Consider the following 17,953-nt stretch of genomic DNA (forward strand, 5'->3'; position numbering starts at 1 on the left):
AAATAGAATTGGTTCAAGATTTGAACCATGGCTCTGATACCACTGAAGGGAAAGAAAATCCATCACATGGACACCAAAAGATTATGGAATAAGGGGCGAATTTCAAAAATTTTTCTCTCACTTCAATTGGGAATCGAATTCCCCATTTAGAAAATCATATTTTCAAAATCATTCTTGAACCATAAACTGAACCAGATCTGAATCAAAAGGAGCAGGGAGAGATAATACCTGATACAGAGAAGTAGTATCTCCCAATGGAGGTGTTCACACCCAAGGAAGGATCCAAAATCTGCTCCCACTAAAGATGGCGTAGTGCGGGATGGAGCAGAATCAGCAGTGTTCTTCCAAAAGAACTTGACCCTTCGCAAGAATCAACTAGGCAGCTTGTGAATACAACTCCCACCAATCTTTTCTCCAAAAGAATGGTATCAAGATCCAATCTTGATTTCTACCAAGAATTGGAGATTGAACTGCTGTAGGAAGCGGCTGCAGGAAGGAGGCGGCAAGAGAGTATTTGCAGGGTGCAGAATTCTCTCTTCTGGTAATCTCAGCTCTGAAGACAAGAGTGTGTAGCTTGCATGTCTAAAGGCTGCCACCCCCTTCTCCTTTTATAATCTTAAAGGGATCAGCTCCTAATCCCATTAGGAGTTGCTAACCCAAATCATATTTGGATTAGAAGTCCCTTTAAGATAAGAGATAACCCTTATATTATCTGCAGATTAGATCAGCCATCTCCTAATCTAATTAGGAGGTTTCTAGATCTAAATCTCATTTAGATCTTGGACTCTCTAAGTGAATAGGGTCTGGGCCCACCTATCAGTTGATCTATCTCAGAATTCGCCCCTTAAGTGACTAATCAAATTAGCCCAGTTCAAAATGGGCTTAAGGCCTATTTAAGGTTATGTATTCATTTAGCCTTCCAAACTACTATCCAGTTAGGCTTCCTTGGGCCAAGCCACCTTGTAACACCTAGGGACTGTGGGCAGATGCAAGATTAGCCCATCAGATATTATCCTCAATGGTTTTACACTTAACCTCTCAGCCCATAATAATCATACACTGCCCAACAAGAGAGGACCTCTCCCTCGGCTGCAAGGAACAGTGTTGCACTCTCTCTGATATGGATCCCGGGAATTAAAACCTTTTGCAAATCATTTTCAAACCATATATATACTTTTATATCTCATATAAAATATATTTTGCAAAACACAAATCTCAAAGATTGAAATCGGTTGCCGGCAGTCTTGGTTTCCATTAGTGAGAGTGCATCCCCCATCATTACCTTTGTCTGACAAAGGGGCTGATCCTGTCACTATGATCACCCACTGAGATGAATTCTCAGACTGTCCCAACATACCCAGGTTTTGACCCCCGCTAAGGATCTCACTGAATGGTACATCAAAGACAGCCCAATCCAACACCTAGTGCAGTATCATAATCGAGTCTACGGGTCGGGTGTAACTCTCCAGTTTTGCCCATCAATCACCAAGGTCCAGGGCAATACTGGAAATCTGGTCCAGTTCAAAGATTCAATTAATCCTACACTGTATGTGCCTAGGGTCTCACCCCGGTAGCTGAGACAAGCCACCCCAACCGACTTGGTGGCACCACAGTGTCAGCCTTGTTAGGATAGGTCTCCCCAGACCGACCCACTGGCTGTGAACATTCTAAATTAATACGAGTTTCATTAAGTGTCCAGTTTAAGTGTATTACATAGAAACATACCAAGGGAACATGAATCAAATATGCACTTTTATTCATTTACAATAAACTCATAGAGTACACCATTTTGATTGAAGGTAACGGCATACAAAACTGTCTAACAAAGTGGGAAGATCTTCTACACTTAGAAAATCCAAAGGACCATCCTTTACCAGTCTTGTGATTCGGTAAATACCGATATGACCAAGTCGATAATGTCACAGGCATGTGGGATTAACCGTATCACGTACTCTTTTCTTGGGGATATCATCCGTCATAGTTTCGGCTATGTTAGTTTCTAGAGAAGGATGTAAAACATAGAGACCGTTCTCCAGTTCCCCTTGTGCAATGTTTTTATTGTCTCTTTTAATAGTAATCGTATTACTGAAAAAGACTGAATATCCATCCGCACACAGTTTTGAGACAAAAATCAAATTTCTTCTTAAATTTTTCACAAAAAGACAATCTTTAAGTACAATGGATCATTCTCTAAAAACTAACTCTACGGTTCCTATCATCGTAGCTGCAACACTTGTAGAAATCCCCAAGTAGAGCATCACTTCACCTTCATTCAGCCTTATGCTTACCTTAAACACCTGCAGTGAGTTACACGCAGGAGTTGAAGCCCCAGAGTCAATACACCAAGACGCAGAAGCCACCAATAAATTGGTTTCTATGACACAAGATTCAAAATTACCTCTTGGATTCCAGGTATTGAGGACAATTCCTCTTCCAGTGGCCGGTCTGTTTGCAGAAATGACACACATCCAATGCGCTGTCTTTCTAGTGCTCTGCAACATATTGTTGAGTTTTTGGACGCTGACATTCAGCTTGTTCATATTGTAATTCATTATGAACAGATTGAAGGAAGGAGGCAAAGAGTTAAGGATGGCATCCACTTGCATGGCAAGATCTAGCCCTAATCCAAGAGCCTCGAGTTCGTTAATTGATGAGACCAAAAAGAACCCTATTTTTATCCTCTAATATTCATTCTTTTATATTTATTTATCACTTAAATGGATTTATTACTCTTGTATTTTGATTTAGGGCAATAACTAAGGCAATTGGAGTACAAAAATGAGCCAAAAGTCAGAACAAGTTCACAGCCAGGCCCATTTCACAACTTAAGCCCAACTCGTAGAAGTACCTTGTAGCAGCCCAAGTTTTAAAGTAGCCCAACTCTAATTCAAGAGTTAAGAGTCCAAATTTCGAATGTAAACTCCAAGGATAGAGTCTTATCAGATCTAAAGTCTTGAATGTAATCCTAAAGAGATAAGAAGATTGAGATTAGATCTTTAGATAAGAGATAGGATAGGATTAGTTCAAAGAAGATCAAGACTCCCTAAAGATAAGATGATCTCCTAGAAGGAGTTGGAAAACAACCATCTCCTTTGACTATATAAAGAGGGGGGTGAACCAGCTCTAGCATCACTCACTCCAAGATCCAAGAGATCATCAAGAGGCCAAGAAGCTCAAGAAAGCAGTTCGGCTATGGAGAAGAAAGGCATGGAGATTGTGCAGATCATGAGTAGCTAAGCTTCTTTTTCTGGTTCAAGGGGGGAGGTTCAATTGTGTCATTGTGAGGTTCTATAGTTAATTTATTTTTTTGCTTTCTAATTCAAGTATTCATTTATTCTTGTGCATATTTTTATTGGATGTTGATGTTAATTAGTTTGACAAAGTGAATTAATGTTGATTTTCCTACTACTATCCATAATTTCAGTGATCCGTAATTGTCACGAATAATGGTACAAGTAGCAATTAGGTTGATATCTTTTTGGGTCAATTGTTTGTGACAGCCTTTGACCAATGTTTTAACATGGTTCAACTTTAAGGAATCGATGGAACAAGATTCAGTAATTGCAGCTATCTCAATTATTGTTCTTTTGGTTTAACTATTTTCACAAATCTTAATGCTATCACTGTTTAACATAGAACGCTATCGTACCCAGTTGAGTGGTGATAAGTGTTGATCGAATGCTGGGTTTGGTCAACTGAATTAGGAAAACATAAGGTTTATTATGGCTATCCTAATAAATCTAAGGTTAAATGGTTGAATTGCAAGAATGCTGAAATTTACCTAGGATCGATGGCCACTCGATTCAACCCGAACCCTTGAACCAAAATTTGATAAGACTGATTTTCTCTTGTTTGTTTAAGTGCTTTCTTATTCTTTTAATTTTAGTTATTAAATTTACCCACTCAATTATAGTATCCATTCAACTAAGAGATTACTGATTTGCTCCCTATGGGATTCGACCTAGCACCTCTGTCGAGTAGAACGGTTCTGCTCTTCGTACATTGTCTTTAAACTATCCAATATGTCCTTGGCTAGTTCGATCTGATCAAACTGCCTATGTATTGGATTGTCTAGAGAGGCAATGATATAGCAGTGGGCTAGGGAGTTTTTATCCTCCCAATCTTGGAATTCACACTTCGAGCCTCAGAAGCCCTGTCCCCCGGACAATCCGGGGCAGGATTCTTGGCTACCTTGTCTAGTTTCTCAGAGGTCAAGACCAGCATTAGGTTATGGTACCAGTCAGCATAGTTTGGGCCCTTAAGCTTGTTGTCATCAAGAAGCTTTGCAAATTGTCTGTTTGCCATTTTCTGGTGAAATAGCAAACATTAGTCCACAACCTAATTTGATTCATGTTCATTACATAGATATGGCTTTTAATCTATATTCTATTTCCATTTTTTCATCTCTGAGATTTCCCTCCTATCTCAGTGACGGAGATAGCGACTTGTCTCTGGAAATGTGGGAAACCACATAGGGTGCATGGAGCCAACTATTTCAGCTGCAAAAACCACTACCTTTCTGTGAAGGATCATATCCACTCATCATATGACCTTTCCCTTTGGCCTCTGTCAGACGAGGTACAGAGCCGTTTTCAGGTAAACCTTTTTGTCCAGTGAGTGCTCACCCATCATATTCATGAATGCCAAGGTACCATGAGAAAGTTCCCATTTTTTGGTAAAACCCTCCCACATCGGTTTATGATGCCCCTATCATCTTATGAAATACTCAGACAAGTCTAACAGCAAATGGATAGCCCATTTTTTGGTGTGTTTCCTCATTGCTGAAGGACCCATCCTCATGCTAATGATGGAAGGCCCTTAGAGAGTTCATCATATGAATCTCCCTATCACATGCACTCATATTTGGTGGAGGAACGAAAAATTATGCCCTACTTTAATTTAGGTCAAACCAAAGTGGCTCCCATTGACTTTCACAAAGCTAGATTTCGATGGGCCCAAATCAGCTAGGGTTCTGCACGTATCCTCTTCAAAAGGTGTGGGGCCCACCATGGAGAAAGGTCATCCAATGACTAGTAGGGACACCATGGCAATAATGTGCATTCAGCCATGGTGTGCACAAGAGCCACTATCGAATCAGCATGGGCCAAGCACTTATGGCCCATGAACGTAGCACATCACACAATACATCACATGCAAGGAAGAATTGATCCAATCAGTTAAAATCTATAAAGCCCATTTTAAAGCCCATTTTAAACCATAATATTAACCATTAATATTATCTAGGTATATGGGCCGAATTAGGGCTGACCAGTTCGACCCATATAGCTTAATCTACAAAGTGGGCTTTTAGTAGTTTTAACAATTTAAATCTGGGCCTTTACAGGTTGGGCCGAAATAAATATTCAATTAATTATCAATCCTTAGGCCCATTAGTGGGAGAATTAGGGTTGACATTCAGCTTTGATCGAACCCTAGATTTGGTCTAACCAGTTTGGACCAATCTGGTTCGAATGGGTCTAGGGTTTAATCTTTAATTAAAGATTTAATTCAAGAAATTAATCTAAAATTAAATACTGATAAAAGAAAATCAAGAATCAGTCAGATAGGGCTGTTCGCACATTCATAGTTTGCAGTTTCATAAACTGCAAACTACAGATAGCGATTTTCCCATCTGCGAAATCTCCTTCCTTGCACCGCCAACTTCGATCCAAAATAAAGTAAATTGAAAACCTAATTTCTATTAATATTACATCAGATTGAATGCCTATACATTCAGTCTAAAAAATAAAAAATATATATATTTTACAGGCCAAATGTAATAAAATAATCAAGAAACTGCAAAATCGCAGGTTCACAACGCCAATCAAGATTTCGATCTCCATGTGTATGAACAGCCAATAAATCAAGAAAATTATAAAGAAAATTTCTAAATAATAATCAGATTTATAAAATTTAATTTCAGATCAATCGCCCATCAACTGGAAACAAATTTTCCAGAAAAAAAACCTTATATTTGCGCAAATCGGGTAGAACGCCTTCTGCCCATTTGCACTGGTTTAGATTTGATTCAATTCGGTTCAAGACTTGAACCTAGCTTTGATACCACTGAAGGGATGAGAGATCCATCGTATGGATGCCCGAATCTTGTAGAATATAATGGGCGAATTTCAAAAATTTCTCTCCATCCAACTGGGAATCATATTCCCTATTTTAGAAAAAAAAATAATATTTTTCAAGGATCAATCTTGAACCAAGAACTGAACCAGATCTGAACAAAAGCAGTAGAAGAGGGATATACCTAATACAGAGAAATAGTATCTCTCAATGGATGTGTTCACGCCCAAGGAAGGAACCAAAGATTGCTCCCACTAAAGATGGCGTAGTGCAGGATGGAGCAGAATCAGCAGCGTTCTTCAAAAGAACCAGATCCTTCGCAAGAATCAGCTGGACGACACATGAGCACTATTCCCAATCATCCCTTTCACAAAGAACTGATATGAAGATCCAATCTTGATCACTCCCACTAACAAGAGGACATCGAACTGGCAGATATGGCGACGACAGGAAGGAGGCGGCAAGAAAGAATTTTTGCAGGGGTGCTGAATTCTTTCTTCTATGATTTCAGCTTTGAAGACAATGTGAAATGTGTTGTGTGTCTAAAGGCTACTGCCCCCTCCTCCTTCTATAAGCTTAAAGGGATCAGCTCCTAATCTCATTAGGAGTTGCTGATCTAAATCATATTTGGATTAGAATTCCCTTCAAGTGATAAGGGTAAACCCTTATCTTATCTGTAGATTAGATCAGCCCTCTCCTATGATAAATTCTACTCTCATTAAATCCCCTCACACTTAAACTTTGCCCATCCTCAGGCAAGACAAAACTCAAAACAAAATTAAAATAGGAACCAGCTAACTAAAAGATTGTTTTGGATTTTTCTCAACAGGGTATTTGTTCTCCCGCATGCCTTGATCCAGTATTAATGGTCCTTCCATTCGTCTACTTCTTTTCCTCTTTAATTTGTCAAAGAATAATCTTAAATCACCAATCCTCATGTCCCCAAATGAAATCGACAATCAAGGGAAACAAGCATCTCTTCGCATGAATAATTTAGGACTAGAGTAAGCCCTCTTTGTTTTCACAATCACATGCAGCAAGATTCAAGAATACCCTCTCATGATTTTTTAGAATGAAACAAGGAATGTTATTACCCTAAGCTTGCTTATGTATCACATCTCCACCACTTATCTTGAGTTCAATGCATCAAAAGGTGAATTTGGGTTTGGGACCTAGGGATGAGTGCATTTTATGCTCCACCTCACCCTTTTCTTATGCTTTTAATGTGAGTGCATTTTATGCTCCATCTCACACTTATTCAGAAAATTTTTTTTTTTTGATAGATCACGTTCCAATCCTTGAACTCATTATTGTGGTCTCGACATGCCTAACAAAACAATTTCTAGAATAATCAAACCATGTTTGTCCATCAGAAACCAAATGCTCACAGGGGTCAAATCTATATTGCATCTTGCCCATTGATCTTTCCCACTACTGAGATACCTTCCATAGCCAAAAATTTTCAGCTAGATTTGCTTGCATCCTTTCTTGTCTATCTCACCTAAGCACATGATTTAGGGTGGTTTGCAATCATTCAAAACAAGTTTCTAACGAGTAGAAATTTCAAAAGGAAGGGTTCAAAAGTGATGATCAAAGCATGCTAGAGTTAACCAACAAGTTATCAAATCCCTTAATCCCCCCCACACTTAAGGTATACATTGTCCTCAATGTATGGAATATGCATAACAAGAACAAGGAGAGAAAGATTTAAGTGGACTTCCCTGGATGCCTTGTTGAAATCCTGCAGATGTAAGATACGAAAAAAAAAACACACTCATAAGAGAAAAAAGAAAACTGAACAAAACAAACAACTAAACTTAATGGGTTGCCTCCCACAAGCACTCCTTTTAAGTCCTGAGCTAGACTTTCACCTTTCTTTCATGGCGGTTTTAAGGAGAGAATGGACCCATTGTGGATGGGTTGCTCTCCTTCAATACAATGCTTTAAACGCTGCCCATTTACCTTGAATGTGTTGCCCTTACCATTATGCAGTTCAATCGCTCCATAAGGGAATACCCTAGCCACTATAAAGGGTCCACTCCACCTTGTTTTCAACTTCCCAGGGAATAGCTTGAGACGAGGATTAAAGAGCAACACTTTGTCTCCTTCCTTAAATTCCTTACTTACAATACGGGAGTCATGCCATGCTTTGGTTTTTTCTTTGTAGGTCCGGGCATTCTCATATGCTTGATTCCTCCATTCCTCTAATTCATTTAGCTGGAGATTCCTTTGATCACCTGCATTTCTTAAATTGAAATTCAGAAATTTGGTAGCCCAGTAAGCTCTATGTTCCAGCTCAACGGGTAGATGGCATGCTTTGCCAAAGATTAAATGATAAGGGGATATACCGTTTGGGGTTTTGAATGCCATACGATAGGCCAAAAGTGCATCGTCTAGTCTTAAAGAACAATCCCTCCTAGAAGTGGTAACCGTCTTTTCCAAAATATGTTTTAATTCTCTATTAGAGATTTCTACTTGGCCGCTAGTCTGGGGGTGGTAGGGGGTTGCAATTCTATGTGTAACACCATATTTGTTTAATAGTTGTTCGAATTGTTTATTACAGAAATGCTTCCCCCCATCACTTATGATAGTTCGAGGTGTTCCAAAACGAGTGAATATGAATTTTTTTTGAACTTAATGACAACCCAAGCATCATTAGTGGGGTATGCACATGCTTCCACCCATTTGCTCACATAATCCATAGCCACAAGTATATAGGAATTATTAACTGATTTTGGGAAAAGTCCCATGAAATCGATACCCCATACATCAAATATTTTGCAAACAAGAATGTTGTTTAAGGGCATCTCGTTTCATCGGGAGATATTACCTATCCTATGGCAATGATTGCAAGCACTTACATATGTGTAGACATCCTTGAAGAGTGATGGCCAATAAAAACCTCTTTGGAAAATTTTTGAAGCGGTTCTTGATGTTCCATGGTGACCTCCTACTTCTCTGTCATGGCAGAATTTTATAACACTGATCACTTCCTCCTCGGGAATACATCTCCTTATTAGTCTGTCCCTGCAGATCCTGTACAGGTAAGGCTCATCCCATAAATAATGCTTTACATCAGAGAAGAATTTCTTCCTCTGTTGATATGTCAAGTGAAGTGGCACCACCTTCCCTGCCAAAAAGTTAGCCAAATCAGCAAACCATGGTTCATTGTTTCTGCTAATCACATATAGTTGCTCATCTGAGAAATCATCATGCAAGGCCGAATTATTAATATTTTCAACATAACTTTCGTCAAGCCTTGATAAATGATCAGTATTTTCACTACCCTTTTTGTCTTTAATTTCTAGGTCAAATTCTTGCAAAAGCAAGATCCATCATAGCAGCCTAGGTTTTGCATTTTTCTTAGCAAGTAGATATCTCAAGGCAGCATGGTCAGTGAAAACAATGACTTTAGATAAGAGCAAATAAGATCTGAATTTTTCAATAGCAAATACTACAGCAAGTAATTCCTTTTTGGTAGTGGAATAATTTTTTTGTGCTTTATTCATGGTCCTACTTGCATAGTAAATGGTGTGAAATTTCATATCTTTTCTTTTCTCTAAAACTGCGCCCAAGGTATCATTGCTTGCATCACACATTATTTCGAAGGGTAGTTCCCATACAGGGGCTGATACAATAGGAGCCTGAATCAATTTCTCCTTAAGAGTATTAAATGCATGCAAACAATCATCATTGAATTCGAACGGTACATCCTTAACTAGCAGATTTGTTAGGGGTTTGGCAATTTTAGAAAAATCTTTGATGAACTGCTTATAAAAACCGGCATGCCCGAGAAAACCCCTAAAATCTTTTAATGATTGAGGTGGAGGTAGCTTTTCAATCAGTTCTATTTTGGCTTTATCAACCTCGATGCCCCGGGAGGACACCTTATGTCCTAGAACTATTCCTTCCCTAACCATGAAATGACATTTTTCCAGTTCAAAACAAGGTTAGACTCCTCACACCTTTGAAGTACCTTTTCCAAATTAAGCAAGCATCCATCGAATGATGATCCATAAATGGAGAAACCGTCCATGAAGACTTCCATGAAGTCATCAATGAAATCACCAAATAATGACATCATATAACGCTGGAAAATGGTAGGTGCATTGCACAGTCCAAATGGCATTCTCCTAAATGCAAAGGTTCCATATGGGCAAGTAAAAGTGGTCTTCTTCTGATCCTCAAGTGCAATGGGTACTTGAAGATACCTGGATTAGCCATCTAGGAAGCAATAATATTCGTGCCCTGCAAGTCTCTCTATCATCTGATCAATAAATGGCAAAGGGAAGTGATCTTTCCTAGTGGCCTCATTCAGCTTTCGATAGTCTATGCACACCCTCCAGCCAGTTACTGTTCTTATGGGAGTTGATTCATTATTTTCATTTAGAATTACAGTAATCCCTCCTTTCTTTGGTATGACTTGAATAGGACTTACCCATGATGAATCAGAAATCAGGTAGATGATACTTACTTCAAGCCATTTCATAATTTCTACCTTCACTACCTATTGCATTTTAGGATTCAACCTCCTTTGTGGTTGTGCCTTGGGATTGCAGCCCTGTTCCATCAGAATTTTATGTGTGCATACCAAAGGGTTAATCCCTTTTATGTCGGCGATGCTCCATCCTATGGCCGATATGTGTTGCTTGAGCACCCTTACAAGCTTTTCTTCTTGGAGACCTGCCAATTCAGAAGAGATAATTACAGGTAAGGTGGAACTGTCTCCCAAAAATATATATTTTAAATGAAGAGGCAAGGGTTTAAGTTCCAAAGCTGGAGGTGCTTTAATGGGGGGTAATAATTGTTTATTGGAGGTCGGCCCATCTAGTGGTAGAAATCTCCCTTGTCTTGGTTTGCATTTTTCTTGGCCAACCCCTAAATAATTCATCGCCTCCTTTGCCTCTTCCTCCATCACCTGCATGTTATTACAATGGTTAACAATACAGTTTTCAACAGGATTATATAACTTTAAATTATAATTTCAGCTGCCCAAACATCAATAGAATCGATTTCATATATCTCATGTTCTTTTGTGTTGGGATAATTCATGGTTTGGAAAACGTTAAATACCATCTCTTCATCGTTGATCCTAAGGGTAAGTAAACCCTTTTGTACATCAATTAAAGTGTTACCGGTAGCAAAAAAGGGTCTCCCTAGGATCAATGGCATCGATCTATTGATGTATGGCTCATTGTGACACTAGCAAGTGCACTAGCCGTTCAAGTAATAAAGTAGTGAGTGAAGTATCGTTCCCACGAGGATTTAGGAAACAATTACCAATACTAAATTGAGCACTTCTTATTTGATCAACAAATAAATCAAAACTCTAATGAAAGCTAAGAAATCCTAAATTAAAATCTATCTAAATCATTGGTCCAATTGCCTTCAAATCAGGTTAGAAGAGTAAGCAGTAAATGTCAATCTCAGAATTCAGCAATCTATCAATTTGGATCATTCGAATGAATCATGATTGAGCCTTGGTTTGGTGAAACCCCAAGGTCATGAACAGCCTCTCTCAAGCGCATGTTCATCCTATGCATGAGTGACGGTTCTTCTATCTCTAGCAAGAATCCAATCCCCATGCATGCATTTCTTCAAACACTTCTAAGGCATCAATTCAAATCTGAATTGATCACCAACTGAATTGTGCAAGTTATCTCTAACCTTGCACTCAATTCAGTTCTTGAATAGTAGATCTGAATTCCTAGAGTCTCTCTCAAGCACTCTAGGAATTCCAAGCTGTAGATTAATTCGCCCAATCTGAAAATTTCAGATCTGAATTCTCTTTCAAGCAATTCAGATCTTGCAATCTCAGATCTGAGAATTCAGATCTGAGTTTTGAAGGTTAGTTGGCCGAATTAATCTACAATCACACCCTTATTCAAGAAACTTCAAGTACAATGCATGACCATTTGAATGAATCAAAAAGAATTAGATTGCTGAACTGAAATTTTACAAGCTGAAATACATCAAGGAAGAATGGAAACAAGGAGAAAGAAGAAAGAACATATAACTAAGAAACTGAATTCAAATCAAAAGAGAATGAAACTACAAATGATTTATTACAAAAAATCTTTGAATCACAAACCCTCAATTCGAACTCACCTTCTTCTTCTAGCTTGCTTGTCTTGAACTTCCTTCAGCCCTTTTTCTTCTTCTTCCTTGTGCCTAGCCTTCTTCTCTTCTCTTCTCTCAAGGTGGTCGAACCTCTAAGAGTGGGAGAGCCTTCCTCTCAAGCAATTGAACAACTTTCTCCCCTCCTAGAGGCCTCCTTATATAGTTTTTCAAGGGGGCTCTTGCCCCTTCTTGAAGTCTCTAGAATGGGGTGTATTACACCCCTCATGAACCTTCTAGAGTGCTCCCTCCTCTTCAAGAAACTCCTAGAAGTTGCCGCCCCTAACTCCCTTTGGGCTGCTATTTGGGCTACAACTTAGCTTGCTTTTGAGCTCATGTGGGCTACACTCTAGGCTGTTATTTGGGCTAAAAATGGGCTGGGCCGAAATTTCCTTCTTGCTAGGCTTCTTCCCTTGGATTTTCCAAAGAGTTTCACTTGCTCTTCTTGGGCCGAATGAAATTCTCTTGCTCTCATGGCTGGGTCGGGCTGATCTTGATAAATTTTTGGGTTTTCTTTTCTTGCTTTTGCCTTCTTTTTGTTGATTTGGCTCCCCTAAAATCTTTCTTGCAATCAAGCTAAAATAGGGCAAAATTTAATTAAACCATCATAAAATTTCATGCAAAAACCTCATAAAATATAGATAAATTGTAGGTTCATCATCTATCCTCCTCCATATCCAACCCAATGAAATCAGCAGTGATGATGAAATTCCCTACTTTAACTAAAACATCTTCCACTATTCCCCTAGGGTATTTAATGCTTCGATCGGCCAATTGTAGGGTAATAGTTGTAAATGGTAGTTCATGCAATCCAAGCCTTTTAAAAATAGAGTAGGGCATTAAATTTATACTAGCACCAAGATCACATAAGGCTTTCTCAAATTCAGCATTCCCTATGGTGCAAGGTATAGATAAACTCCCTGGATCCTTAAGTTTTGGGGGCAGTTTATTTTGAAGAATGGCTGAACACTCTTTGTTTAGCTTTACCATCTCGCAATCCACCCACTTCCTTTTGTTGGACATCACCTCCTTCATGAATTTGGCATACTTCGGCATTTGTGACAATACATCAAGAAGAGGAAGATTAATATGGATCTTCTTAAACACTTCCAAAAAATTTTCAAATTGCTTATCTAATTTAGCCTTCAAGACTCTTCTTGGGTAGGGAATAGGAAGTTTAATTACATCTAAATTCAGTTTAGGGGTGCTTCCCTCATTCTCCTTTTGCAGATCGGCCAATTCAGCTTCCTTGTTGTCTTCTTGGGCTTCGCTGGCTGTCTTCCCACTTCTTAAGGCTATGGCGTTCACATGCTCTCTAGGATTCTTCTCTGTGTTGTTGGGTAACCGTCCCTCTTTTCTTTTCGACAACATGCTTACAATCTGCCCCACATGAACTTCCAAGTTCTTAATCAATGTTTCATGGCTTTGGAATTTTGCTTCAGCAGAATTGATGAACTTAGACATCATCTCCTCCAAATTGCTCTTTTTTTCTTGTGGGGGTGGTTGTGGTTGGAATCCCATGGGTGCCTTTTGCTGATTGTTTCTCCATGAAAAGTTTGGATGATTCCTCCACCCTGGGTTGTATATATTTGAGTAGGGATTGAAATTTGGCCTGCCAACATGAGAAATAAAATTAGAATTCTCATGGGAAATAAAAGGACCACTTAATGGACAATCAGAATTAGCATGTCCTATTTGACCACATGAATTACATGAGATGCTAGATGATGCATTAATGGCTGCAATATTAAAGGTGTCAAGTTTCTTATTCAGATTAGCAATTTGCGTAGATAGGGCTGCAAGGGATGATTCCTCTGGAGTTTTTGTCCTAATTGTGCCACCTGCGGTTGCATCAATAATTGATTGACTAGAGGGGGTAATACCATTATAAAAAGTCTGAATTTGACGCCAAGTTGGTATCCCATGGTGAGGACACTTCCTAAGCATGTCCTTGAATTGTTCCCATGCTTCATACAAAGATTCCCTCTCAAATTGAGCAAAAGTAGTAATATCATTAATTAATTTTGTTGTTTTGGAGGGGGGAAATATTTAGCCAAAAATTTTTGGTTTAGATCATTCCAAGTGGTATTACTTCCTGCAGGGAGTGAGTTAAGCCAATCTTTAGCTCTATCATGCAATGAAAAAGGAAATAATCTAAGACTAATAGCATCATCACTAACACCATTATGCTTAAATGTATCACATATTTCTAGGAAGTTAACAATGTGTGCATTAGGGTCATCACTTGGCAACCCATTAAACTGAATACTTGTCTGGATCATATGAATTATTGCAGGCTTGATTTCAAAATTATTGGCCTGAATGGTGGGCTTGCAAATGCTAGATGTCGCCCCATCAATTGTTGGACAAGCATAGTCCAAGAGGGTGAGATTTGCTTCTGGCATCTCTCCTTCAATCTCTATTGCTAGTTCACCAATAACAACCTCCTCTCTTGTCTTAACTCTATTGGCTCTTTGCAACAAGCAAAGGGTCCTCTCAATTTCTGGATCGAATTCTACTAGTCCCTCTCTTCTAGTGCATGTCATGCACTAGTAAATCTGAACCAGCAAGAATCCAAACAAATAAAATAAAATAAAAATAAAGAATAAAACATAAATAAAAAAATCCAAATTAACCAAGGTTAACAAGTTCTAATATTATTTTAGGATTAAATCCCCGACAACGGCACCAAAAACTTGATAGCTATGAATATAACCCTAGCAAGTGCACTAGTTATCAAGTAGTATAAAAATATCGTTACCATGGGGATTTAACAAAATAAGTATTAGAACCCAAGTCTTCCCTAATTATTTAGACAATCGAAATTCAGATTTGAGGGAGCAAGAACTACTGAAAATAAAAACTAGGAAAAGAAGATAAAAGCAAGGACAATCAACAATGGAATATGCAAATGATGAAATCGCTAGGGCTTTAGGTCCACCCAACCAATCTAATGAATATTGATGGATACGATTAACCAAGTTTTTTGCAAACAAAACTTTTCACTTCTCCTGAACCTCCTTTATTTTAAATACATTTCAAACTGGGCTAATCAACTTAGTAGCCTTCTTTTTCTTTCCCCATGTATTAGTACTAGGGGTGGATCTTCCATTAATATCAATAGCATCCATATCAGTGCTAATACTTGATGAACTTACAATTTATCTATATTTTATGAGGTTTTTGCATGAAATTTTATAATGGTTTAATTAAATTTTTGCCGTATTTTAGCTTGATTGCAAGAAAGATTTCAGGGGGAGCCAAATCAACAAAAAGAAGGCAAAAGCAAGAAAAGAAAACCCAAAAATTTATCAAGTTCAGCCCGGCCCAGCCATGAGAGCAAGAGAATTTCATTCGGCCCAAGAAGAGCAAGTGAAACTCTTTGGAAAATCCAAGGGAAGAAGCCTAGCTATGAGGAGAATTCGGCCCAGCAAGGAAGGCCCATTTTTAGCCCAAATAACAGCCTAGAGTGTAGCCCACATGAGCTCAAAAGCAAGCTAAGTTGTAGCCCAAATAGCAGCCCAAAGGGAGCTAGGGGCGGCAACTTCTAGGAGTTTCTTGAAGAGAAGGAGGGAGCACTCTAGAAGGTTCATGAGGGGTGTAATACACCCCATTCTAGAGGCTTCAAGAAGGGGCAAGAGCCCCCTTGAAAAACTATATAAGGAGGCCTCTAGGAGGGGAGAAAATTGTTCAATTGCTTGAGAGAAAGGCTCTCCCACTCTTAGAGATTCAGCCACCTTGAGAGAAGAGAAGAGAAGAAGGCTAGGCGCAAGGAAGAAGAAGAAGAAGGGCTGAAGGAAGTTCAAGACAAGCAAGCTAGAAGAAGAAGGTGAGTTCGAATTGAGGGATTGTGATTCAAAGATTTTTTGTAATAAATCATTTGTAGTTTCATTCTCTTTTGATTTGAATTCAGTTTCTTAGTTATATGTTCTTTCTTCTTTCTCCTTGTTTCCATTCTTCCTTGATGTATTTCAGCTTGTAAAATTTCAGTTCAGCAATCTAATTCTTTTTGATTCATTCAAATGATCATGCATTGTACTTGAAGTTTCTTGAATAAGGGTGTGATTGCAGATCAATTCGGCCAACTAACCTTCAAAACTCAGATCTGAATTCTCAGATCTGAGATTGCAAGATCTGAATTGCTTGAAAGAGAATTCAGATCTGCAAATTTCAGATTGGGCGAATTAATCTACAGCTTGGAATTCCTAGAGTGCTTGAGAGAGACTCTAGGAATTCAGATCTACTATTCAAGAACTGAATTGAGTGCAAGGTTAGAGATAACTTGCACAATTCAGTTGGTGATCAATTCAGATTTGAATTGATGCCTTAGAAGTGTTTGAAGAAATGCATGCATGGGGATTAGATTCTTGCTAGAGATAGAAGAACCGTCACTCATGCATAGGATGAACATGCGCTTGAGAGAGGCTGTTCATGACCTTGGGGTTTCATCAAACCAAGGCTCAATCATGATTCATTCGAATGATCCAAATTGATAGATTGCTGAATTCTGAGATTGACATTTACTGCTTACTCTTCTAACCTGAATTGAAGGCAATTGGACCAATGATTTAGATAGATTTTAATTTAGGATTTCTTAGCTTTCATTAGAGTTTTGATTTATTTGTTGATCAGATAAGAAATGTTCAATTTAGTATTGGTAATTGTTTCCTAAATCCTCGTGGGAACGATACTTCACTCACTACTTTATTACTTGAACGGCTAGTGCACTTGCTAGTGTCACAATGAGCCACACATCAAGTTTTTGGCGCCGTTGCCGGGGATTTAGAGAAGCAATATTAGGAAACATTGAGCATTCTTAATCTGGTATCATTCAGCATTGCATTCATAGTTGGTTTAATTTGCTTAACTTTACATTTTAGTTTTGAATGCAACTGCTGTACTCATGTAGTTATGTTTCTTCTTTCTTAAGTAGATTACTCTCTTTTTCTGGTTTCAGTTTCATTTTAATAAAGGCATATTTGATTTCTATTCAATCTTGATGTTGTTCCCTTCAAAAAGAAAAAAAAAAAAAAAAAAAAATTTTACATAAACATGAGTGTTGCAGATCTGAGTTGCATTCGGCACTCAGATCAGCAGATTTCAGATCTGCAGCACTCAACCGAAAAGAGTTGCTTGTGTTTCAGATTTTATTATTCTTTTCTTTCATTACAAAAAGAAAAAAAAAACAAATAAAAAAAAAAAGGGGGAGATATTTTGAACAACCAGAGGAGCAATTGAGAATTCGGATCAGAACTCAGATCTGAGTTCAGATCTGAATTCTGCTATTGCAGATCTGCAACAGTTCAGATCTGAGTTCCTCTGAACTCAGACCTGAACTGATGAAATTTTGAGGGGAATTGGGTGTCATCACCACCCCAATTCACCCTAGGGCACTTCTGCTATTCCCCAAAAACAATTTGGTAGCAATAACTGAAGGTAAGGCAATTGAGAATTCAGATCCAAACTCAGACTTGAGTTCAGATCTGAATTCTGCTGTTACAGATCTGCTCAGTTCAGATCTGAATTCCTCTGAACTCAGATCTGAACCGATGCAAGTTTGAGGTGAATTGGGTGCCATCACTACCCCAATCCACCCTATGATACATCCAACCTGCCTCAAGGGTGAATGGATAGCAAGGAATGAGAGAAATTCAAATCTGAAATGCAGTTGATTTAATGTGAGGACTGAACTGATACAGAGCATTCTATGAATTCTGGGTGGACTGAATTCTTGGCTTTACCCACTTGTACCCAATCTAAA

General features: G+C 38.6%; 1 protein-coding gene and 1 non-coding gene across 2 annotated transcripts; one reads left to right on the top strand and one right to left on the bottom strand.

Annotated features, from left to right (window-relative positions):
• Positions 1-12,849: 12,849 nt before the first annotated feature.
• Positions 12,850-14,738, bottom strand: LOC148880898 (uncharacterized). Its single transcript, XM_088977517.1, has 3 exons — positions 14,285-14,738; positions 13,813-14,159; positions 12,850-13,572 (listed from the first exon to the last, which is right to left on the bottom strand). The coding sequence occupies exons 1-3, from the start codon at positions 14,736-14,738 to the stop codon at positions 12,850-12,852; spliced, it is 1,524 nt and encodes a 507-aa protein (XP_088833643.1).
• On the top strand, positions 14,111-14,217 carry LOC148880899 (small nucleolar RNA R71). Its single transcript, XR_016106211.1, has one exon. It is a non-coding gene; the product is annotated as a small nucleolar RNA R71 (small nucleolar RNA).
• Positions 14,739-17,953: the final 3,215 nt, after the last annotated feature.

Source organism: Nelumbo lutea, chromosome 1 (assembly GCF_056320005.1).
Source record: "Nelumbo lutea isolate HS-2025 chromosome 1, American lotus-T2T, whole genome shotgun sequence".
NCBI lineage: Eukaryota > Viridiplantae > Streptophyta > Magnoliopsida > Proteales > Nelumbonaceae > Nelumbo > Nelumbo lutea.